Genomic DNA, 25,572 nt, shown 5'->3' with positions numbered 1-25,572 from the left:
GGCGTTTCGTCCCCAGCATAATGGCAGAGCCAACAGGGGCTGAGGGAGAGACGTCCTCCGGAGAGGAAATCTGCAAAATGCCCATGGCCTGCACTAACAGGTTGGGCAACTCCTCTGAGCTAAAGAGCCGCGCTGCAGAGGGGTCATCCGCTCCATCCAAGCGGGGATCCGTCTCCTCCAAGGAATCCGCAAAGGACCGTTGGGAGAACTCAGATATGCTGCCCTCATCTACATCGGAAGAGACAAAGTCCTCCAAGGCCTGGGAATCTCTCCCTCAGCCCCTGTTGGCTCCGCCATTATGCTGGGGACGAAGCGCCCGCCTAGAACCTTCCACGTGCATGATGCCATGCACACCTTAATTTCGGCTCAATGGGATTTTTCTGGAAGCCAATAAGTTGCAAGATCCGAGAAACATGGTTTTACCAAAGGGAAATCGTGCCAAACGAATCTCATTGAGTGCTTTGATTGGGTGACAGGAGAATTGAATCAGGGACGAGCTATGGACATAATCTACTTAGATTTCAGCAAAGCTTTTGACACGGTTCCCCACAGGAGGCTCTTAAATAAACTGGAGGGGCTGAAGATAGGACCTGAAGTGGTGAACTGGATTAGGAACTGGTTGACAGACAGACGCCAGAGGGTGGTGGTGAATGGAATTCGCTCGGAGGAAGGAAAGGTGAGTAGTGGAGTGCCTCAGGGATCGGTGCTGGGGCCGATTCTGTTCAATATATTTGTGAGTGACATTGCCGAAGGTTAGAAGGTAAAGTTTGCCTATTTGCGGATGATACTAAGATCTGTAACAGACTGGATGGACCGTGCAGGTCCTTTCCTTCAGCATCGCTTCCATTACTTTTTCAATAACCGAAGTGAGGCTTACCGGCCTGTAGTTTCCAGCTTCTTCCCTATCACCACTTTTGTGAAGAGGGACCACCTCCGCTGTTCTCCAATCCCTCGGAACCTTTCCCGTCTGCAAGGATATATTAAACAAATCTTTAAGAGGACCCGCCAAAACCTCTCTGAGCTCCCTCAATATCCTGGGGTGGATCCCGTCCGGTCCCATGGCTTTGTCCACCTTTAGCTTTTCAAGTGGTTGATACACACTTTCTTCCGTGAACGGTGCTCTATCCACTTAATTCTCAATTGTATTATTTCCAGTCCATCGCGGTCCTTCTCCAGGATTTTCCTCTGTGAAAACAGAACAAAAGTATCTATTTAGCAAATCTGCTTTTTCTTCATCATTTTCCACATAGCGGTTCGCAGTATCTTTTAGTCTCACAATTCCCTTTTTAGTCATTCTTCTTTCACTAATATACCTGAAGAAATTTTTGTCACCCCTTCTTATATTTCTAGCCATTTGTTCTTCCGCTTGCGCTTTTGCCAGTCGTATCTCTCTCTTGGCTTCTTTCATTTTCATCCGGTAATCCTCCATGTGTTCCTTTTCTTGAGTTTTTCTGTATTTCTGGAACGCCAACTCTTTAGCCTTTATTTTCTCAACCACTTGCTTGGAGAACCATATCGGTTTCCTTTTTCTATTGCTTTTATTTACTTTCCTTACATAAAGGTTCGTGGCCCTATTTATAGCTTCTTTCAGCCTGGACCACTGTCCTTCCACTTCTCGTATTTCCTCCCAGCCCATCACCTCCTTCCTCAGGTATTCCCCCATTTTACTAAAGTCAGCATGCTTGAAATCAAGGATTTGGAGTTTTGAGTGGCCGCTCTCCACTTTAGCTGTCATATCAAACCAAACCGTTTGATGGTCACTGCTGCCCAGGTGGGCACCCACTCGGATATTTGACATGCTATCCCCATTTGTGAGCACCAGATCCAGTGTCGCTCCCTCCCTCGTGGGTTCCATCACCATTTGTCTGAGCAAAACACTTTGGAAAGCATCCACGATCCCTCTACTTCTTTCCGATTCCGCAGACGGAACCTTCCAATCTACATCTGGCAGATTGAAATCTCCCAGCAACAGCACCTCTCTCTTGCTTCCCAACTTTTGAATATCTGCGATCAGGTCTTTATCTAATTCCTCCAATTGTGTCGGAGGTCTGTAGACAACACCCACATGGACAGAGGTTCTATCATCTCTTTTTAAGGTGATCCATATCGCTTCTTCCTTTCCCCAGGTCCCTGTCATTTCAGTCGCAGTGATATCATTCCTCACATACAGAGCTACTCCGCCACCTTTACGACCCTCTCTATCCTTCCTATATAGCTTATAGCCTGGTATGTTTGCATCCCTTTCATGGGAACCATTTAGCCACATCTCTGTGATTGCAACAACATCCAAGTCTGCCTCCAACATCAGGGCCTGAAGGTCATGAACTTTATTGCTTAGACTGCAAGCATTTGTGGTCATCGCTTTCCATCTACATTTCCTGGTATGCGTTTCAACAATAGTGATTTGGGGGTTTCTTTTCTCTTTGGGTACCTTCATATCTTTTTGTTCCACTTTTATTATTTTTTTCTTTGGCTTCTGTTCTGTTTTCAAGAACATCACAGTGCTGTAATGGAGTAAAAGAATTTTGTAGTGGTAACACTTGTGAGGTCGGATGTTTTCTTGTCACATAACGAAGTCTGCCTGAGCCTACAGTGATCCATCTATCTTTAGGTGGTTTTATCCTTTGTGGTAGTGGTGATAATTTGGTATGATTCTGTGCAGTATGATATTGTGCGGTCCTAGATGCTGCTTTAAGTGCATCTAGTTCCTGTTTTACTTTACTGAGCTCGTGTTTTAATCTAGTGAGTTGCAGATAGATAGGACAAGCCTTAAGTCTCCAGATAATTGGTCTTGAAACTAAAGCACCACAATTATTACAGAGAATAAAAGTCATCCTGATTGATTGAAATGGGTATGAACAGGTATGATATAGTGAGAACAGCAGCCTATGGGTCTGTTGGCTGAGATTCTTATTTTTAGAGCAGTAATCCTTAGCTGGTGAGTAGAAGACTGGGGATTCCTGTGATAATGAGGGGTTTTCTTTTCAGAGACAGTTGTAATATGGGTGGAGTAAAATTGTGATAGTGTATTTGGGGAAGTTATTTATGAAGTGTCTGTCTTGGGGTGGGTGGGCTTAAGCTTAAGACTGTAGGAATGTTTCCTCTGTAACCTATCTGAAGAGCTGCACTTAAATTCACCAGAAGAAATTTGCAGGTGTACAGCTCTAAGGATTGGGACATGCAAATCACTATTTTAGCAGAGTATGTAACAAAACAGGAAAGATATAAAGATATAAATGCAGAATTAAGCCAGAATTAAAGGCAGAGCAATTCTTATCTGTGTGTATCTTTCAGGCAGGAGCCAGTGAAGACCATGTGGTTTAACTGCTCCTCTTTACAATACAACCTCACCTTAGCCTACAGATTTACAAACCAGATGGGGGAAGGGTACACTTTTAGGGAGCAAACAAAAGATCTAATTCTTTTGCTAGTTTTCAGATGTTTTAGCATTTTACTTTTATATAATTATGTAAGGATATTTTTTTTATTTACACCATTTTATTTTATCATTAGGCTTGTTAACCCCTGAGGCAGGCCCATGTGCTGAAACAGGGCTATGTCAGGTCCCTTTATACGACTGCTACAATAAAGGTCTTTGCATACTTTGATATCCTCCTGGTATTTGCCTCACTTCGTTTTATTTGATGCTCATGATTCTATGAGGTTTTTGTCTTCCTCCTCTTTATTTCTTCTATTTGTCTTCATGGCTCTTATTTGTGGACTAATGATCTTGCCTCCACTTGCACTTTTTCCTCTCTTCAATTCACATCTAGGCGCAGCTTCTTTCTTTCTTCTTTTTTTTTTTTTGGTTTGACACTTGAATTTGTGCTAATCCTGTCAAAAGAGCGAGTGAAACATTAACCAAGTGAGTGCCTGAAGTGTATATAAGATGCTGGAGGGCTAGACAGAAACCTCCAGAGGATAGGTTGGGATTTTAGAAGTTGAATTTAAGTAGTGAAACCAGCTCCCATATCTCCAAGAAAAGAAAAAACTCTTCTGCTCCTTGGCTCCAGGTGGTTTAGGAAGTGAGTGCAGGTCTGCTCTGGGGTGCACCCACTGAAGCTGAGATTCAGGGAAGAGACAGTGAAATGTGAAGGAGAGAGAGGATTTGAAACAAGGTAGCAGAAAATTCCTTTTGAGAAGAACTGTCTTCTACTGACACTGAATCTACTTCTTATAAGGAGAGAAAGCAGGAGGAGAGTCAGTGGCCAGGCTAAAGCTCTTTCTTTTGGTTGCCATTAGTCATCTCAAGAATGGGAATGCACATACTTATACTGCAGATTCCCAGGCCTCATGATCAGTGAATGAATCTAGCTAGCAGATCTGAATTGTCCAACTCCAGTACTGATTTTTATATTAATTTCTACTTGCAGGTGACATCTTTATTTTTCAACTTTCAAGGAAACTCCAACAAATTTTAAGTTTGTAATACCGTAGAGAGAAAGAGGGCCCCAGAAGATTATCAGGGACTGCCGGCGATTTAACATAATCTGGTAATACTTCTAGGCTTTTAGCCTTTAAACTAACAATTTCTGAGGTGTATTTTCAACAAATTTCATACACCTTTAGCTTGAATAAGAATTTGTTTCAATCAGAAAAAAAAATCTTTTATTCTAATTTTTGTGGCTGTGCTGTGCACTGAAGACGCAATGGCTTTTGCGGACCTCCTGGAGCAGGTGGGTGGCGTGGGACGTTTCCAGATTATCAACGTATTGCTGCTGTCCCTCCCTGTCCTGTTTCTAGCCAATCACAACCTCCTTCAGAACTTCACAGCTGCAATCCCTAAGCATCATTGCCGGCTGCTTCCTGTAGATGATGCCAATGCCAGCTGGGTGGCAGGCTCAGTAAAGCTGGAAAAGGTCTTCATCCCACTGGATAGGAGCTATCAGCCAGAACGGTGCCTGCAATATACCAAGCCTCAATGGTGGCTTCTGGAGTCCAACTTCACAGTCACTAATACCACTGAGATGGATACAGAGCCCTGCAAGGAAGGCTGGACATATGACAGGAGTGAGTTTAGCTCTACCGTCATCACTGAGGTAAGAGAAATGGGCTAGTAGTAAAGACTCAAGTCTAACTTCCCTGATTACATTGAAGGCTCTTCAGAGAATGAATGCAGGATCCAGTATGAAATATTCAGCTCATTGTGCACTCACACTCCCTTTTAATTAGCAAATACTAATATTACACAAGCCTAGAAATGAGATGGCACATGGCGTGATGAATTGTTAGTCTCATCCTGAGATGTTTATTCTTGTGTGAGTGTGCCTGTCTCTGTGAGTTTGCATGTGTATGTTCTTGGAATTAATGTTCATGACTACCACCTTGATATGAGGAATGGGTTCTTGCCTTTTGCCTCCCCTCTCAGTTTTTATTTCTCCCGCGTTTCAGGACTCTACTCCTGAGATTGAGTGTGGCCGCACTCGTTGTGCCATTACCAGTTTCTATTGTCCTTATACACCAATGAGAATTTTTCATCACATTTGACAGATTGTGTGACCCCTGAGGCAGCCTGTCACCACATGTATCAAGTCCTGTGTCGGGTCTTGGTACATGTGGTGCTTTTCCAATAATTTTTTTTACTGACATGTGGAAGAACATTGTCCATCCCTGCTTCCTTTCTGTTTGTTGTTTCCTGCATAGGAATTTCTCTTCTGGTTCCTCTCTCAGTCACCATGTTAACTGTCAATGTCCAATTCTGTTTTCTTATAGTGGGACCTGGTATGTGGCCAGAAAACTATGAAGCAGATAGGACAGTCCATTTACATGGCAGGGGTGCTAGTGGGAGCCATTGTCTTTGGTAGCCTCTCTGACAGGTGAGTCTGATCTTAAGTGCTGCCACCACACCCAGTAGATTTTCATTTTGTACAGTTTTCACCATATTGTTTATGGGATTTTTCATTTTGTTCATTCTTTTAATTTTTTTTTTTTTTTCATTTTGGGGCAATGCAGTCCAGGGCTGGTGTTAGACATGCCAGGGCCCATGGGCAGAAATTAAGGTGGAGGAGGCCCCCCCCCGATCCCCTCTCCTCCTTGCCCCCTCCCCTAATCGCCCCACCTGCCATTACTACTACATATAAAACAGCTTTGAATGACCTTTTCACACATAAAATTCAGAAAAAGGGATCACAAATAGGAAATGGAAATATGAATACAAAAATTGAACTGGGAACCCCAAGAAGTTAAACTTGGCAAGTACAGCAACACTGGAGAAATAAAAATAGAAATACACTTACACTGGGGTTTATTAAGCTGCTTTCGCAGCTGGTTGTATGCTAATGCTAACAGAGCACATTCACTGTGTCAGCACTTAGTAGACAGACCCCTAACATAGTAACACAGTACTGGTCTTACTTCCTTTAGTACTGAACATAATACAAATGCATATATCCAAAAGCTAATACATTCCAGTTGATAAATTCAACATAAAACTTTTTTCTATCTTTGTAGTCTGGACATTTAATTTTTCCATTGTTAGTCCCAATTTCTCTTTTCTTCTTTCCTGTCTGCCTTCTGCTAATTCTCCTTCCGGTGGCTGCAATCCATTTGTCTCTTCTCCTCTTTTCTCTCTCTTCCATTTTCTCACTACAGTTGTGTTTGACATATGGATATTTTACTCTTAGCTCTTTTTTTTCTTTTCTGCCTCTCTGTCCATTCAAATTTCACCCGCTTTTTCACCCTTCTGCTTTTTAATTTTCAGCTACCTATCAACTTTACATATTCATCTCTCACACCCTAGCTCTCCATTTCCCATCTCACTCCTTCCCTTGCTTCCTATCCCCTTCCATCTTTCATCTACTCCCCATTACATTTCTATCCTTTGTATTCCCTATCTTCCTCTCACTCATCACCATGCCACCCCTCCCCCTTGGCCTCCCACATGGTTCCACCATTTCTAGCATCTTCCCTCCCTCCACTCTTGTAGCTCAGCATCTTCTTTCCTTCTCCTTCTCCATATTCCTCCCCCCATCCTTGTAGGCTTCATCTCCCTGTCTATTCCATGTAACCCCCAGCTTCTTCCTGTATCATCTGTCTTCTCTCCTAATCCCGCCCCCCCTCGGTGGTCCATTATCTCTTCTTCTTTCCCCCATAGTCCAGCATCTCTCCCTTTCTCTTTCCTTCTGTCCTCCTCCCTCATGATCCAGAATATCTCTTCCTCTCTTCCCACCACCCCTTTCACCCCCAGGTCCAACATCTCTCCGTCTTTATTCCCTCCCACCCTCCTGTCCAGCATCTCTCCCTCCCTCCCCTCCACCCCAAGGCCCACCATCTCTCTCCCACCTGCTGGTCCAACATCTCTACCTCTTTCTTCCCTCCTGTCCAGCATTGCTTCCTCCCTCCTCTCCACCCCAGGTCCACAATATCTCCTTCACTCTTACCTCCCTGCCTCCTGTTGTCAAGTATCTTGCCTTCTAGCCCCTGGCCAAAAATCTCTCCCTCTCTCTTCCCTCACTCCATCCTAATTTCTATCATCTCTATCTCCCTCCCTTTTGTCCTTGAGACATTACCTTCAGTTGCCTCTCCCCACTCTCAGTCTGGAATTGCCCGTTCTCTCAAATTTCTTTCCCAGCCCTAGATCTTTATCTCTGCTGTATTCCACCCAGATGGAAACAGGATGTTGCATCAGAGAGGGGCAGGATGTAGCAGTGGGAAAGGTTTTGGTCTGGCTACAAACAGTGTAGCAGAATCGCAGCCAAGCTGGTGACTTCTGTGAAGAAAAATACATTTTAAGATATACTGGATAAGGGGAGGAGCAGGGGGGGGGGAAGATGTAAGACTGGGGGGGGGGGTGTAATAACTGTATCCCGGTAGCAATCCCTCTGGGGTGGTGGTAGGCTCCCTTCAGCAGTCCAAAACAAAGTCCTTCCAGACAACACAGCTTTTAGTTCAAACCAGTTTATTCCCCCTCCTCCACAAAACACAGTTCAAAGGGTTAATGTCCCATTAGGTTCCAAAACATAGCAAAAAGAAAAACTCTCCATTTAAATCCAAGTTCTCCCAGTTTCAACCTCCTGGGTTTCAGGTTATTTTTTTAATAACTCTTGTTTATTCTTGCAGATTCAAAATAGCAGGACAGAGTCATCAGTGATACAATTTCAAAATTCAACATTGCATGTCCTCTCTCTTTTACCGATAACAGTTATACAACTTTTTATAACCTTTTAAACCGTTTCCCTCCGCCCTCCTCCCTCCCTCTCTCCCTTCCCACCCAAACCTTCCCCACCCCTCCCCCTCTTCTTCAGGAGTTCAAAATTCTACTGCGGGCTACTGGAGTCAAGGTGTCCCAAAATGGTGCCCAAACTGTACAAAAACTATCTCCTTTTGTTCCTGCAAGGTCAGCAATGCCACTGCGTTCAAGTGAGCACATGTAGATCATTGATGAATGCCACTGCGCTACTGTGGGGAATTCCACATTCAACCAGTGCTGTAAGATCGTTTTTTTCCCCATCAGCATAGCTTTATGTAGAAATAAGCGTAAACCGGGCCTTGTCCGCCCCTGGGTATTGTAGTCACCAAACAATTGTTTTGGAGTCGGACGCCATCTCACTCCCCACATAGAGGAGACATGCCACGCCAAATCCTTCCAGAACTTCTGAATGCCTGAGCAAAACCAGAACATATGGCTCAAATGAGCATTTTCTTTCCCGCACTTAGGGCAGCTGTCGGAGTCCCGCAAGGTGATCCGATAGGCTCTCCTCGGCGAAACATGTAGGCGAAAAACAAACTTGTATTGTATTTCCCACCAACTAACATTTTCAGTCAGCTTGTAAGTGCCAGTTAAAATTGACTGGATGTTCTCCGGAGTTACTTGTATACTCAGTTCACTCGTCCATTGCTGTGCTATCCGAATAAAATCTGTTGGACGTGAGTGTTCACGTAGGTGAGAATGGAAATACTTCAAGGGCACCCTTAACTGCGCATCCAGCCCAAACATTGAATTAAAACATTCATACACATCAATGGATAGATCTTTCTTAGTTAAAGAGTTCAAATAAGTGGCTTAGTTGCATGAAAACAAATGAATCCCTCTCTTGCAAGTGAAACTCCTTACTTATTTCTAAGAGTGATTTAATCCCTCCTTGCTCTGATACTACCTGGCTCAAAAAGGTAATTCCCTTGGCCGCTCAATGACGAAATGTTCTGGAGGTGTCTCCCACTGGGAACTCAGGGTTGCCCCGTATAGATAACAAGGGGGAAACTGATTTATTTAAGGTAAAGAATTTACAGAGCCATCTTCATGTTTGTCGTAGTGGGTAAAGTATAGGGGCAGCAAAATGTAAGGTCTCAAACCAGCTAGTTTCATCCACTGTAAGGGAAAAATAATTGGTAGCCCGGAACCAATCTGAGATATATCGCATTCCGCTTGCCACTGAGAATTGATGGAGGTCCATGAATCCCAATCCCCCCTGGGCCCTCGGAAGAATGGTTATATTAAGGGTCATCCGGGCCCGTTTCCCGTGCCACAAAAACAAATTCAGTTGTGTCTTCAGCCATCTTTCGTCCCTGGCGGTCAAAAACATGGGGAGAGTTTGATAAGCGTATATCCAAATTGGAAACAGGACCATATTATAAAGGGCTACCCTACCCATCAAAGAAATGGGCAGTTCCTGCCAGCTCTGCAGGGTCCAGGCCACTCTCTCCTTCAAATGTGACATATTTTGCTCATATAATGAATTAAGATCAACTGGGAATCTCACTCCTAGGTAGGTCACCTCCTCCTGTGCCCATTGTAGTAGAAAGGGTCCCTTCCAGCCTGACATTATCCCCACCTTGGAGGGAAGAGCTATAGATTTCTGGAGATTCAAAGCAAGCCCCGAATAGATCCCAAACTCATCAATAGCTGCCAATACCCTAGAGAGAGACTGCTGAGGGTGAATCAGGGTCAAAAATATATCATCCGCAAAGGATAAAACCTTTACCAATTGAGTTTTGAGATGGACCCCTATGATGTCTGGGTCCATCTCTATGGTGCGCAGCAGTGGCTCCAGATATAATAGAAACAATAGTGGAGAGAGGGGGCACCCTTGCCTAGTTCCTGCTCTGATTTGCAACGGGGGAACTTTGACTCATTAATTAAGAGCTTGGCTACTGGCTTTCTGTATAATACCTTAACTGCTTCGAGGAACCAGCCCTCTATTCCTATATATTCTAAGACTTGAAATAGGTAATCCCACCGCACTTTGTCGAACGCCTTTTCTGCGTCTAGGCTAACCAGCAGCAACTCAGTGTCACGTTCATGACATTGTGCGATGGCCAAGAGTACATTCCTTACGTTAAGAACTGAGTTCCTTTCTTTCATAAACCCCACTTGATGGCCTGCTATCAGTGTACCCATGCAGTGCGTTAATCGATCCGCAAGAACTCGGGCGAGAATTTTGAGATCCACATTTATGAGGGAAATAGGGCGGTACGATTCCACCCTATTGCTAGGCTTACCCGGTTTTGGACATAAGGTAATTAGTGCCTCGTTTCCTCCCGAAGGCAGTCCTCCCCGCTCTATCACCTCCTCAAAATATTCAATGAGTGACCCACTGAACTGCGGTGGCAAGGCCTTGTAGTATTCTGCCGAGAACCCATCGGGGCCTGAAGCAGAACCCAGTGGGAGGGACCTCAGTACCCTCTGTATTTCCTGCACCTGGAATGGGTTCGAGAGCACCTCCCTGGCAGCTGAGGGAAGACGGGGAAGGCCCGCGTCCACCAGATAGTCCTCCACCACCATGTCAGTAAATTCTCCCTCCCCAGAGTATAATTTGGAAAAGTATGAATGGTACACCCTTGCAATCCCCTCTGCGGTGTGTATCCTAGCCCCACTAGGCGAAATGGCTGATGTTATCAATTTCCGCTGACTGCGTACTCGCACCATCTGAGCTAGCAGCCTTCCCGGTTTATTCCCATATTTGTGGAAATGGAACCCTCTGGCCGCTAATCTCTTTTGGTTTTGTTCATGAATTAAGGAATTTAGAGCAACCCTTGTGGTGGACCAAAGATCCCGAGTTTCCTGGGTAGGGTTCTGCAAATAGCTTGCTTTAGCCAAGCGTAAACTGCGCTCTAATCGAATTATGCCCACTGAGAGCCTCTTTGCTCTAGCACTCATGTACGCTATAATAGCCCCCCGCAGTACGGTTTTGGAAGCTTCCCAGAAAACTACTGAGGAATCACAAGAATCAAGGTTATTGGCTACATAGTTCTCCCATTGAGCTTGAATATATTCATTATAATTTTTCATCTTTGTGTAAATAGGAAGGATACCTCCAGAAGTATCCCAACGCTCCCGGGGCCGCAAATACCACTTCTACCCAGATCAAGGAGTGGTCAGTGATTTCCATAGGGCCTATCTCAGCTTGCGTAATATGAAAAAATAAAGATTTATGTGCTAGTATGTAGTCAAGCCTCGACCAGGACGGGTGGACTCTGGATTGGTGGGTATAATCTACCGTAGAGGGATGGAGCAACCTCCAAGGGTCAACTAAGTCGAGGGACTGGTACAGAATGGAGAGCCCTCTCTCCCCCCTTCTCTCACCCCACTGCTTTCCTACGGATCTGTCTACCTCAGGGTCCATGGTCTGATTAAAGCCCCCCACCCACACCCAGGGGGCATCAGTATACTGCAGACCCAGAGAAATTAACAATTGGAAAAAAGTGGGGGAGTAGGCATTAGGGCCATATACAGCACACAAGTATACTTTTTGCCCATGGAGAGTCAGATGTATCAAAACCACTCTACCTTCTTGGTCTTTATATATGAGCTTAGGGTTACAAAGAATGCCCTTCTTAATCAGTATCACTACTCCACTTCTTTTAACTACCGAGGAGGAGTAGAAGCACTCACCCACCCACTGCTGTTTAAGTTTAACATGTTCCTGGTCACTCAGCTTTGTCTCCTGGAGACAAGCAATGGAAGCTTTATGGCGTTTCAGTTGGGCTAATATCTTGGTTCTTTCTATTGGTGATGAAATACCGGATACGTTCCAAGATATCAAGCGCACTGGAACCTTATGTGGTCAAGTTGAAGTTGTCACGCTTATCAACACCACACACTCTCAGTTTCCCCAAAGAGCCCAGCCCTTCTCCCCGGGGAATCGCGCACTCCGTTTATTTTGCGTAATGACTCCAGTATGGACCTCCACCTCGCCTTTGTGAAATCCTGAAGCTACACCTACCCATCCCTCCCATCCACCCACCCCACCCCACCCCTCACCCTCCCCGATTTCCGCCCCTCCCCCTTCACCCTTCCAAAGCACAGGCTACCCGTTCTATCAACGGGCTTGAGGTCACTTCCATGCTGAAGACCCCCCGTCCCTTGCTTTTAACAAACACAAACTCCAACCCTCACAGTGTCAATGTTCTCTGCGCCCCAAATACCTGTTACAAATTAGATCTTATGTCTGATATACTCATTTATAGTGAGTCCTCAGGTCTCTGCAACCTCCGCCACCACGCTGACTTGCTTATTCTCCAAGCGCTGCAAGTGGTCAGTTGCTTCTGCAACATTGGTAAATGCTTTCCATCCATTTCCCTGCTTGATTTTCAGTATCGCAGGGTACAGAAGCATGAATTTAATTTGTTGTTCATGCAGCCGTTGACAGATGGGATTAAATTGCTTCTGTTTTTCCTGCAAAGTGGATGAGTAGTCTTGAAAGATTCTTATTAGCTTCCCTTCATACTTCGTGGAGTCACGCTTCTGTCGGTACCCACGTAGGATTTCATCCTTGTGTATGTAATTGTGTATTTTAGTGAGTACTACATGCGGGGTCTGGCGGCCATCTTGCCGGCGCCCTACACGGTGGGCCCGTTCCAAACACAGTGGGCCCATACTGTCGGAGAGTGCAAACTCCCTCTTTAGCCACTGTTCCAGTTCTGTAGCGAGGACTCTGTCTCCTACTGATTCTGGGAGTCCCACAATTCTAAGATTAGCACAACGAGATCTGTTTTCCAGGTCGTCGACTTTCATTAATAGTTGCTCAACCGTGTTAGTCAGCTTCTTTATCTGGTCCTCCGCTGGGTTGCACATGTCTTCCAACTTGGAAACTCAGCGCTCAAGTTCTCCCGTTCGATTTGTTGTATCCGTCAGGGAGGATGCTAAGGTGGCGATTTGGGTCAATAGTTGATCCAGTTTCGGTGCAAGCGCTAGTCCCACTGCCTCAGTAAGTTGTTTCAATTGCTCCGGGGTGAACACGGAGCTCTCGCGCTTTGCCTGCTCGTCGTCACCACCCACCGCCTTCGCTTTGTCTTTCTCCCTTTTTCCTCCTCTGGCAGGCAAACTGTTTGGGGTTCCACGAACTTATCCATTTGGTATCCTCGGGCAACCAATAGAATATTAAGGGCTAGAGTCCGCTTTTTTGCAATTTAAAATTGCATAAATTGATGGAGGGGCCTAAGAGAGCACAGAACCACGTCTTTCGCTCTCTAGTGCATAACGTGACCCCCTGGGTTTTAGTTTTAAAAAGTCTTTCCTCCTAAGGGGTTGCAGTGTTGCAGTACACCTCCCATAGCACAGCTACTTGACTCCCGTGACCACCCACTGCCTTCAATCCCTGCAACTCTGCCCCAGAGTACAATTACAGTCCATGGCAATCGGTTCCTCCAAACCTGGTGAGCTGGGCCCTCCTGACTCTCCTTCCTCCAAGCACTCCATTAACTCTGCTTCTCTGCTAGTTTGTTGGTTAGAGCCTTCCCCTTCCTCCCAGGTGGGAGGAATCTTGTACTGATTTCTGACCCAAGGGAATTGAGCGTTGTCATCACGGCTCCCCCTTCTGGCCCTTGTCTGCCATAGCAGCTGCTCTTTCCAGTCCTTACCTCCCTCCCTTCCACGTGGTGTCCCTAACGGGTTTTGGAACCTACAAACCCGATTCCTTCTCTCAGGGGCTTGTGGGAAATGTAGTCTGGCCCCTTACTGCCTCCTAACCTGCTTAGACCCTTCAACCTCCTTACAGGGGGGAGGAAGGGATGTTGGACAACAGGGACCCCTTGTAACTGTGGGGTCTAGAGTAGCTGTCCTGTTTGTTTCTCCCCAACACCAGCCCTGATGTCATTAATATTGCACACTATTGTTTGCTCCTTTGCTCAAATATTGTTCTCTATTGTTCATTTTCCAACTGTGCTGCATGGAACTGAAGACACAGGAGGTTCCTTCTGCCCAGTTTGATTCTGAAGACTAAATATTCCAATATTTTTCAACTAGAGCATAGCAGATTACTGAAAGTAATCCACTTAGTTTTAAAAGCTTTGTACCACAGCATTAACAGATAGAATCTAACAGCCACTGCAGGATCTAATTTAGTCTTCCCACCCCTAGGAAAACTCTTCATTTATAATCAGTTATTTTAATTAGGGTAACAAGCAAGGAGTGCTCTTACAGAGTTTTAAATACATTTCATTACCATATAAGAAGGAAACACTAAATAAATCACACAATATACTATATAAACTAAAAGACACATTTATATTAGGCTAATATCCTTAATACTGTAGCAAGTTTTAAATTATTGAAAAACTCAAAAACACTAAGATGGAGTCAGCAGTCCAGCAGCAAGAGGGGTGCTATCCAATCTTTTGCATTGAGTATCACATGTATGATTATCTCCCAGTTGGTGAGATGTCATATGTGTGTGCCCGATGCAAAGAGCTCCTAGCTCTTAGAGAACGTGTCCGTTCTCTTGAGGCTAGAGTAGCAGACTTGGTGGAGCTGAGGGAGACAGAGAGGTACATAGAGGAGACCTACAGGGATGTTGTAGAGAAGTCCCACCTCCAGTCTGGTAGCCCTTGTGCTACCCTGGAGGAGGGAGGTCTCCTAGAAGGAGAGCATCACCCTGGTGAAGTAGGAAGTACTCCTGTAGCCAGGACCTGCCCACCAGGGGATATACTATCCTCTCGCACCGAGGATATGTCTCCAAGTGCTGCCAGGGAGGGAAAGGTTAGGACAGCTGTTGTAGTTGGTGATTCGATCATTAGGCATATAGATAGCTGGGTGGCTAGTGGACATGAGGATCGCCTGGTGACTTCCTGCCTGGTGCGAAGGTGGCGGACCTCACTCGTCATCTAGATAGGATTCTAGATAGTGCTGGGGAGGAGTCCGCTGTCTTGGTACATGTAGGTACCAATGACGTAGGAAAATGTGGGAGAGAGGTTCTGGAAGCCAAATTTAGGCTCTTAGGTAGAAAGCTCAAATCCAGATCCTCTAGGGTAGCATTTTTTGAAATGCTACCTGTTCCACGCTCAGGGCCCAAGAGACAGGCAGAGCTCTGGAGTCTCAATGTGTGGATGAGACAATGGTGCAGGGAGGAGGGTTTTAGATTGTTAGGAACTGGGCAACATTCTGGGGAAGGGGGAGCCTATTCCGAAAGGATGGGCTCCACCTTAACCAGGGTGGGACCAGGCTGCTGGCATCGGCATTTAAAAAGGAGATAGAGCAGCTTTTAAACTAGAAATGGGGGGAAGGCTGACAGTCTCTCAAAAGCGCATGGTTCAGGATAAGGTATCTTGCAAAGATACCTCACAAACAGGGAAGACAGGGTTTATGGATAGTGAGGTTGCACAACAGACTGTGGTAGGCCAGGTGCCCTTAAATACAACTAAAGATCAGCCAAAAGATGGCAAATCAGTAGTGTCCAGTACTAAGCATCGTGCAAATAGGAACAACAAACATACTTTGAAATGTCTATATGTAAATGCTAGGAGTCTAAGAAATAAGATGGAAGATTTGGAATATATTGCAGTTAATGAAAAATTGGATATAATAGGCATTACTGAGACCTGGTGGAAGGAGGATAACCAGTGGGACACTGTCATACTGGGGTACAAAGTATATCGTAGTGATAGGGTGGACCGGACTGGTGGAGGGGTAGCATTTTATATTAACGAGAGCCTTGACTCAGATAGATTACAAATTCAGCAGGACACAAATCACACCCTTGAATCATTGTGGGTTGAAATTTGATATATAAAAGGGGAAAGGACAGTGATAGGAGTGTACTACCGTCCGCCTCGCCAGGATGAGCAGGTAGACGCAGAAATGATAAAAGAAATCAGAGACGCAAACAAAATGGGCAATGTGATAATAATGGGTGACTTCAATTATCCAAATATAGACTGGGTAAATGTAACATTGGGACACGCTAGAGAGGTACAATTCCTTGATGAAATCAAGGACAGCTTTATGGAGCAGCTGGTGCAGGAGCCGACGAGAGAAGGAAAAATTCTAGACTTGGTCCTTAGTGGAGCGCATGATCTGGTGAGGGACGTTATGGTACTGGGGCCGCTTGATAACAGTGATCATAATTTGATCAGTTTTGATATCAACCTTGACGTAACTATACACAGGAAGTCAAATACGTTAGCGTTTAACTTTAAAAAAGGAGATTATGATAAAATGAGAAGAACGGTGAAAAAAAACTTAGAGGAGCGACTACGAGGGTAAAAAAATTTACTTCAGGTGTGGATGCTGTTCAAAAACACCATCCTGGAAGCCCAGGCCAAATATATTCCGCGTATTAAAAAAGGAGGAAGGAAGACCAGCCGGCATGGTTAAAAAGTGAGGTGAAGGAAGCTATTAGGGCTAAAAGAAATGCCTTCAGAAAATGGAAGAAGGAACCATCTGAAAATAACAAGAACCAGCAGCATAAGGAGTGTCAAAGCAAATGCAAGGCGCAGATAAAGAAGGCTAAGAGGGATTACGAAAAAAAAGATAGCATTGGAAGCAAAAAAGCATAGTAAAAACTTTTTTCGGTATATTAAAAGCAGGAAGCCGGCAAAAGAATCGGTTGGACCGCTGGATGACCGAGGGGTAAAAGGGGCGATCAAGGAAGACAAAGACGTAGCGGAGAGATTGAATGAATTCTTTTGCTTCGGTCTTCACCGAGGAAGATTTGGGTGGGATACCGGTGTCGGAAATGATATTTCAAGCGGATGAGTCGGAGAAACTTACTGACTTCACGGTAAACCTGGAGGACGTAATGGGGCAGTTCAGCAAACTGAAGAGTAGCAAATCTCCTGGACTGGATGGTATTCATCCTAGAGTACTGATAGAACTGAAAAATGAACTTGCGGAGCTACTGCTAGTGATCTGCAATTTATCCTTAAAATCGAGCGTGGTACCGGAAGATTGGAGGGTTGTCAATGGAACGCCCATTTTTAAAAAAGGTTCCAGGGGAGATCTGGGAAATTATAGACCGGTGAGTCTGACGTCGGTGTCGGGGAAAATGGTAGAGGCTAGTATTAAAAACAAAATAACAGAGCACATCCAAGGACATGGATTACTGAGACCGAGTCAGCACGGCTTTTGTGTGGGAAGGGGAGCTGGTTGATATTGTGTATCTGGATTTTCAAAAGGGATTTGACAAGGTGCCTCATGAAAGGCTACAGAGGAAATTGGAGGGTCATGGGATAGGAGGAAATGTCCTATTGTGGATTAAAAACTGGTTGAAGGATAGGAAACAGAGAGGGGTTAAATGGGCAGTATTCACAATGGAGAAGGGTAGTTAGTGGGGTTCCTCAGGGGTCTGTGCTAGGACCGCTGCTTTTTAATATATTTATAAATGATTTAGAGATGGGAGTAACTAGCGAGGTAATTAAATTTGCTGATGACACAAAGTAATTCAAAGTCGTTAACTCGCGACAGGATTGTGAAAAATTACAGAAGGACCTTACGAGACTGGGAGACTGGGCGTCTAAATGGCAGATGACGTTTAATGTGAGCAAGTGCTAGGTGATGCATGTGGGAAAAAAGAACCCGAATTATAGCTACGTCATGCAAGGTTCCACGTTAGGAGTTATGGACCAAGAAAGGGATCTGGGTGTTGTCGTCGATAATACACTGAAAACTTCTGCTCAGTGTGCTGCTGCGGCTAGGAAAGCGAATAGAAAGGAACATTTACAATCAAATGTTTTCAGTTAAAAGATGTCCTAAATGTAGGTCTGCTATTCATTTGCTTTGATTCAGAATCCATGTTCACTCTAAGCCATATGGAAATTTGCTGCCCGCATGCTTAACATTGGCATGTTGCAGCAGAGTCACATTTTCAATCATATGGGACCTGCAGGTCCTCTGAGAATCCTGCAAAGCATATTTGCCCTGTGCGACTGAAGCTGTGAAACTGCTGCAGCACGCCTGATGGTAAGAACATGGGAATGGACTATTGTACAGCTTAGAGGAAATGCTGTCATAGGTTAGGTGCCTAGTGCTGAAATTTGGTGCTAGGTGTGTAGCCGCCCAGTGATTAAGCTCCTCAATTAAAGAGCTTGGCCTGTCAAAGGGCCAGTTAGACTTCAAACTCTGAATGTTGAAAATGTATCCCTTTCATTACTTGCTTTTCTTGGTATGTTCCCCACACCTTAGGTTTGGACGGCGAACTATCCTAATCTGGTCTCACATGCAGCTGGCTGTCATGGGAGTCTGTGCTGCATTCTCCTATAATTTTGTCTCATATTGTGTGTTCCGCTTCATGACTGGGATGGCCATTCCAGGCATTGGACTGAACACGATGTGCCTGGGTAAGTGATATTCCTGAACATAACAGTGAGACAAAACCTTCAAGGAGAAATATTTGGTAGGAGTCTAACTAGTACTCTAAGCCATGGGCATAGTTTGACTGTGTCATTTGGTGGGCAAAGGGTGTGGCTTGGCACATTAATATATTCATTTGCATACATGTACCTCATACATATTCATTATGGTTATTAAAAAATATCAACAAACACACACACGAATCAGACTAAAATATTCAATATGAAATCAACGTATCAAAACAATGAAGGTATATACTTTTTTGTTTTTTGTACTGAAATTAGCCAGCATCATGGGAAATTTCTCTCACTACGCCCCCTCTCACATTCACACAAACAAGCAAAGGGAGAGTGCACTTTCTCTCTCCCTCTTCCCTAGATATCACACCGGCATCCTCCCTTTTTCTTCTCCTCCAAATCCCAGCTCTTTCGCCCTCTTTACCAGCAACTCCCTGTACCATGCCACATGGATAGAAAAAAATACCCTCCCAAACAGCCAGTGCTTTTTTCCTGGGGCCACCCACAGCAGAGGTGTAGCTAGATGAGACACCAGGGGAGCGATCGCTCTCCTAAACGGACTTTGGGCGGCACCAGCACCTATTTTTCAGGCAGTCTGTTGCATCTACCAGTGCGTGCGTGTGTGCCTCTCCACTCAGTGGCATACCAAGGGGGGGGCGGTGGGAGCGGTCTGCCCCGGGTGCACGCCACTGGGGGGTGCCACGGCGCGCGCCTGCTCCGAGTTCGCTAAACTTCGTCACTCATTCGCTGCAGCTCCCTCTGCCCAGGATCAGGTTACTTCCCAGCGGCGTGCACCCGGGGGGGGGGGGGGGTCATTTCACCGGAGGGGGGGAAAGTGTAATTTAGCGGGGGGCGCATCGGCGCTCCGCCCCGGGTGCCATCCAGGCCAGGAACGTCACTGTCTCCACTCCCCCTGGCGTTACAACCTGGCTGTGCTGCTGATCCACAGACAGTGTTTTTTCCTCCCCCCCCTTACAGACAGCACTTTTATTCTAGCCCTCCTCCCCCAGAGGCATTCACCATCCCCAGCATAACTTTTTTTTTCTTGGCCCCTTCCACTGATAACACTTACTCCCAGGTGCAGCTCATGACAGTCCGCTGCCTGAAGCGAGGGATGAGGTGGCACCTCCCAAGGCAACCAAAAGTAAGGACCCCTGAAAACTCTGATCAGGAAGGTGAGGAGATCCCCTCACTCTAAACATTAGTCAGGCAGTTACCCCAGGGAAAAAATGCAATTTATAGAAAACAAAATAAAACAACAGCAGCAAAACTGCCAACATTGATTATACACAACAAAAATTATTTGAGTTAAATTATGTGGAGCGGCTTCTAACCTGCGCCTGAGTGAGCACCATCCCTGCAGGCAGTCGTGCATAAGAATGATAATGAATTGGTGGTTCCTCCTGAGGAAGTGAAACAAAATGCGGTCCAGAATAGGGGAACCGTGTTGAATAGGAGAAATATCTCTGCCGTGAAGGTGTTGTCATTAACTTCTCACCCAGCACCTGCAAGTTGATTACAACGGACGCCATTTGGTAGCGTTGTGTTGGGATAAGTAGCAGAATTCAGTTCGCACAAGGATAATATTTCATCAAGATAGTGGCTGAGTGGAGCTGCTAGCGGGCTGAGTAACATGAGCTAAGTGCCATGCTGTTTGATCTTGTTTTTATCCCCCCTCTTATAGACCTCTTTCTGACTCTTTCCCACGGGGGACTAAAGGTACTTATTTCATATATCGGGTTCTGTATAGTTTCTCTAACCTCCATTGTCACCCAATCATAAGGGGGTGGCATTAGGAGCTGTAATTGAAAACTAATTCCCATAACTACTGCTTTCTGTCCAACACTGAGTGTCACTTGTATGTGATCTACCTTGTAGGCTAAATGTTAGGTAATGAGAAGATAGAATCAATACAAATAGAGACAGAGATAGGTTTAGATAGATAGTTACATTTTATTTCTTACCCTAAGACAAGTCTTCAAGTTGATACAAATACAGACATCAGACAGATTCTGGGTTCATCTGCACAGCGCCCTGCCGTCTGAGAGAAGCGTTGGGGAGGACTCCAAAACTAAGGCAAAATCTCCCCTCTTTTATACACAAACCTCTCCATAGAAGTGAATGGTGAGAAACCTTGCTCCTAATCTTTCTCACTTTCTGAGATCATACTTTCCCACGCGGTCTTATCAGCATGTTTTGGGAAGCGTTGAGATAACAGTTTCACATCTCCCTATTGCAATACTTTTCACACCATCTTATGAACTCTGTATGACCTCTGTATCATTTTATACAAAAATTATAAGCTCCATTTTATTCATCTGATCCATCATTCTTTCATTACAGGTGCTGTATTTGATTTAAAAATTGTACCAATTTGTGGCAGGACTCATTGTTCAGACCTGCTTTGCGCAGATTCTCAAATATTAAATCATTTACTTGTTGTTTGGCCTAGTCAGTACTTTTTCAGTTGTTTTAGGCTGCATAGCTTTGGCCATCACTATTCCAGTGGTAGCCTTAAAGCCAGGCCATATATTAACATTCCCCTCTTCACCCTATCCCATAGGGTGACACCAGGGTTAACGTACCTTGGTACCATCCGTTCCAGAAGGTATTCTATGAGGCCATCAAATTATCTGAGTCTTAAGATCAACTGGTACAATTTGTTTAGTTTTCGGTTGAGACTTACTCAAACCTGTAGCGAGAAATGTTTTTATGAATGGGACTAATCCATGAGCTCATTTACAAAATCCCATGAAATATAGGTATGCGGGTAATAGCAATTTCAGGTGGATCATACTAATAGGCTGTTTAAGGTTGTAGGTATTCAGAATCCTTAAACAGGTCGGGATGCCTGGACCTTACTAGTACTCATCATTGGCATCCAATCATGAGCACTAATAAGTGGATAGCAAGTATGAGGTTGCCTCATACAGCAAAAATGGTCAATCCTAGGAAAATTTATATTAACCAAGGTCATGCATGGATCTTGACATATGCATAATGACCTGGAAGTATGGGAAGCATTGTATATATCCGTTACCCCTCTTGGAGCTTAGTCAAACCTACAGAAAGACATGCAGCTCAAGTAAGCCTACACCAAAGTTAAACAATTGCATAACAGGTTGATACTAACAGAGTTTACATCTACATTATGATATCTTAGCCAGTATTAGGGTTTGATTTTACCCTTGTATCTGAGCAATATCGACTTCAATTTAAATTACATAAACAGAAATAACGGGGAAACTCTTGGAAAAACATTTAGAACAATAAAGGAAATAAAACCTTTTCACTATCTAGACAGGATTACTGCTAAATTGAAAATAAAACATAATATGAATCTATAATGTCCATAAACAGCAACAGCAATTCTCAAATTAAGTATCAGTTCTAAATTCTCTTTCATCGATCATGGTTGAGGCGGTGGAAGCGCTGAAGAATCTGGACGGAGATCTGGAAGATCTAACAGGGCTGGGTTTTTAGGCTGGCTTGCTGAAGGAAGTTGCCGGTCTTGAGATGTAACATCTGGTTCTGCGGCTGAGTAAACCCGTATATCTTTCACATGGACCCAAAACTTGTGGTCCAGTAGTTTGCAAGGTGTAAAGATTATTGCCACAACTTTGGGGGATCTAACATCATTTGGGCCTGGATAGATCTTGAAGACGTACTTGTGGTGTACAAACTGGGATCTTTCCATGTCTTTATTCTAGGCATGCACCATCATAATTAGTCCATCAAGAGCCAGAGGCTGGCAAAGGAATAAGCAAAATAACTGTATGCTTGAATGATACATTGCTATATCTTAGTGGGCATAATGCGGTGTGAATTGAATAGACATGAAAGACAATGTCAACATGGAGAAAACAGTGCTAATTAGGTGCCCCTTCCCCTTGACACGCCATTTGGTAGCGTTGTGTTGGGATAAGTAGCAGAATTCAGTTCGCACAAGGATAATATTTCATCAAGATAGTGGCTGAGTGGAGCTGCTAGCGGGCTGAGTAACATGAGCTAAGTGCCATGCTGTTTGATCTTCAGCTGTTGAACTTTTCGTAAGGACAACACTGGTTAAGAAGATATGTGCCAGTGTTTTCCTGTTGGACATTGATGAACTGCAACAAGTATAGTGCATGGGTTTTCATGTACACGATATGGTCAAGCCTGTTTTTGCTGTGTCATGATATCTAATTCTAAGAGTCAGGTAGAACGGGGGAGTGGTGGATGAATGGTGATGAATGATTGTTTGAATAAGTCATTTGTGCCAAGTGACATGTAAGAGCACATTGATGTATTTTGATATAAGTACCATACTGGAGTCTTAAATGAGTTAAGTTAAAATTTAATGCCAAGAAGTGTAGAGTGATGCACTTGGGGTCCGGAAACGAAAAAGAGAGATACCGGATAGGAGGGGAGAGATTAGTAAGCTCGACTCAGGAGAGAGACCTTGGGGTGTTGGTGTCAGAGGATCTGAAGGTGAAGAAACAATGCGACAAGGCGACGGCCGTGGCCAGAAGGATGCTAGGCTGTGTAGAGAGGGGCATAACCAACAGAAGAAAGGAGGTGTTGATGTCCCTCTACAAGTTGGTGAGGCCCCACTTAGAGTATTGTGTTCAGTTTTGGAGGCCATATCTTGCTAAAGATGTAAAAAGACTGGAAGCGGTGCAAAGCAAAGCTACGAAAATGGTATGGGATTTGCGTTGCAAACCATACGAGGAGAGACTTGTTGACCTGAGCATGTATACCTTGGAGGAAAGGAGAAACAGGGGTGATATGATACAGACGTTCAAATATTTGAAAGGTATTAATCCGCAAAGGAACCTTTTCCGGAGACGGGAAGGCGGTAGAACTAGAGGACATGAAGGTTGAAGGAGGGCAGACTCAGGACTAATGTCAGGAAGTATTTTTTCATAGAGAGGGTGGTGGATATGTGGAATGCCTTCCCGCAGAAGGTGGTGGATTTCAAACATGCGTGGGATAAACACAAAGGAAACCTGTTTAGAAGGAATGGTTCTGTGGAATCTTAGCAGAGATTGGGTGGCGACGCCGGTAATTGGAAATAACACGGGAGCAGGGCAGACTTCTATGGTCTATGCCCTGTTCATGACTAAATAGATAGGGATGGGCTGGAGTGTAAATTTTAAGGGGCTTTGATGCTAGCTCCAGAACTTAGTACAAGAACAGTGCTGGGCAGACTTCTACGGTCTGTGCCCTGAGAAAGACAAATCAAACTCAGGTATACATATAAAGTATCACATACCATATAAAATGAGTTTATCTTGTTGGGCAGACTGGATGAACCATACATCTACTATGTTACTATGTAAAGATCCGTATGTGATACAAAATAGGGAACCACAAAAAACATGCACACAAGAACTGAAATAGAGATCCCTTCAAGAAAGCCAGACTCTGTAAGCAGTGCAAATACTGATAAAAGAGAAACAGAAATGTATTTTCTCCTGTACTCTGCAAAATACAAAAATAGAAAAATGTACATTTCACAAAAAAGGCACATCTTAGTCTTTAAAAAGCATTAAACAAAAATAATTTTGTCTTTTCTACCTTTGTTGTTTGAGCATTTTATTTTTCTAATTGGACTGGTCCCAGTCCCTTTTCTACTCTCCATGTGTCAGTCTTCTCCTAAATTCTTTTCCAGGTTGGCATTTCCATTTATTCTCTCTCCTCTTGTCTTCTTCTTTCCCTTCTCTACATCTGTCTGGCACTGATCTTTCATTTTATGCTTTATTCCCACTTTTCTCTCACACTGTAGTTCTTAGGCTGTGTTTTATTTCTTTTCTACCTACTGGCTTTTACCATCTCCAGCACTCTCATTGTCCCCTCTGTCTAACTATTACCCAGTCTCCTAAACCCTTTCTCCATCTTTCACCCACTTCCTTAGTCCCCTATTCCCATCTTTTGTTCTCACCCTCTTAGCCCTCATCTACCCTCCACTGCATCTCACCATCCTATCAGTCCCAGCTCCAAACCTGTCTCTCATTCATTCCCTAGCCTCCAAAGCCATTCTATCTCTTACCCTATACCCCATGTCCAATAGCCTCTCTTTCACCATCTTTTTAACCCCATTTCCATCCTTACTCAATCCTTTCAGAGATCCATCCCCTTCCTCACATATCCCTCCCCAGTATCCCCATCCCTTTTCAATGCCTCTCATCCTCTTTCCAGTCTTCTAGGTCATTCACATTATGTCTCAACCTTCCCTACTACTACTTATCACTTCTATAGCGCTACTAGACGTACGCAGCACTGTATACTTGAACATGAAGAGACAGCCCCTGCTCAACAGAGCTTACAATCTAATTAGGACAGACAAACAGGACAAACAAGAGATAAGGGAATATTAAAGTGAGGATGATAAAATAAGGGTTCTGAATAAGTGAATAAGGGTTAGGAGTTAAAAGCAGCATAAAAAGGTGGGCTTTTAGCTTAGATTTGAAGACAGCCAGAGATGGAGCTAGACGTACTGTCTCAGGAAGTCTATTCCAGGCATATGGTGCAGCAAGATAAAAGGAACGGAGTCTGGAGTTATCAGTGGAGAAGAGGGGTGCAGATAAGACAGATTTACCCAGTGAATGGAGTTCCCAGGGAAGAATGTAGGGAGAGATGAGAGTGGAGAGGTACTGAGGAGCTGCAGAGTGAATGCACTTATAGGTCAATAAGAGGAGTTTGAACTGTATGCAGAAACGGATAGGAAGCCAGTGAAGTGACTTGAGGAGAGGACTAATATGAGCATAACGACACTGGCAGAATATTAGTCGTGCAGCAGAATTTTGAACAGATTGAAGAGGAGAGAGATAGCTAAGTGGGAGACCAGTGAGAAGCAAGTTCAATAGTCTAAGCGAGAGGTGATAAGAGTGTGGATGAGGGTTCTGGTAGTGTGCTCAGAAAGGAAAGGGCGAATTTTGGTGATTTTATAGAGAAAGAAATGACAGGTTTTAGCAGTCTGCTGAATATGTGCAGAGAAGGAGAGGGGCAAAATGGTAGAGACTATTATTAAGAACAAAATTACGGAGCATATTCAAAAGCATGGATTAATGA

At 44.4% G+C, this 25,572-nt stretch overlaps 1 protein-coding gene across 1 annotated transcript in view; it reads left to right on the top strand.

Annotated features, from left to right (window-relative positions):
* Positions 1-3,901: 3,901 nt before the first annotated feature.
* The window catches only part of LOC115480823 (solute carrier family 22 member 6-A-like), a 61,859-nt gene continuing 40,188 nt past the window's right edge, over positions 3,902-25,572 (top strand). The window contains exons 1-4 of the mRNA XM_030219747.1: positions 3,902-4,118; positions 4,374-5,039; positions 5,713-5,816; positions 18,335-18,489. Of these exons, the coding sequence (XP_030075607.1) occupies positions 4,650-5,039; positions 5,713-5,816; positions 18,335-18,489 (649 nt within the window). The 5' untranslated portion in view covers positions 3,902-4,118; positions 4,374-4,649. The remainder of the gene's footprint in view (positions 4,119-4,373; positions 5,040-5,712; positions 5,817-18,334; positions 18,490-25,572) is intronic.

Source organism: Microcaecilia unicolor, chromosome 11 (genome assembly GCF_901765095.1).
Source record: "Microcaecilia unicolor chromosome 11, aMicUni1.1, whole genome shotgun sequence".
NCBI classification, from domain to species: Eukaryota; Metazoa; Chordata; class Amphibia; order Gymnophiona; family Siphonopidae; genus Microcaecilia; species Microcaecilia unicolor.
This window is presented reverse-complemented; position numbering and strand designations above follow the sequence as displayed.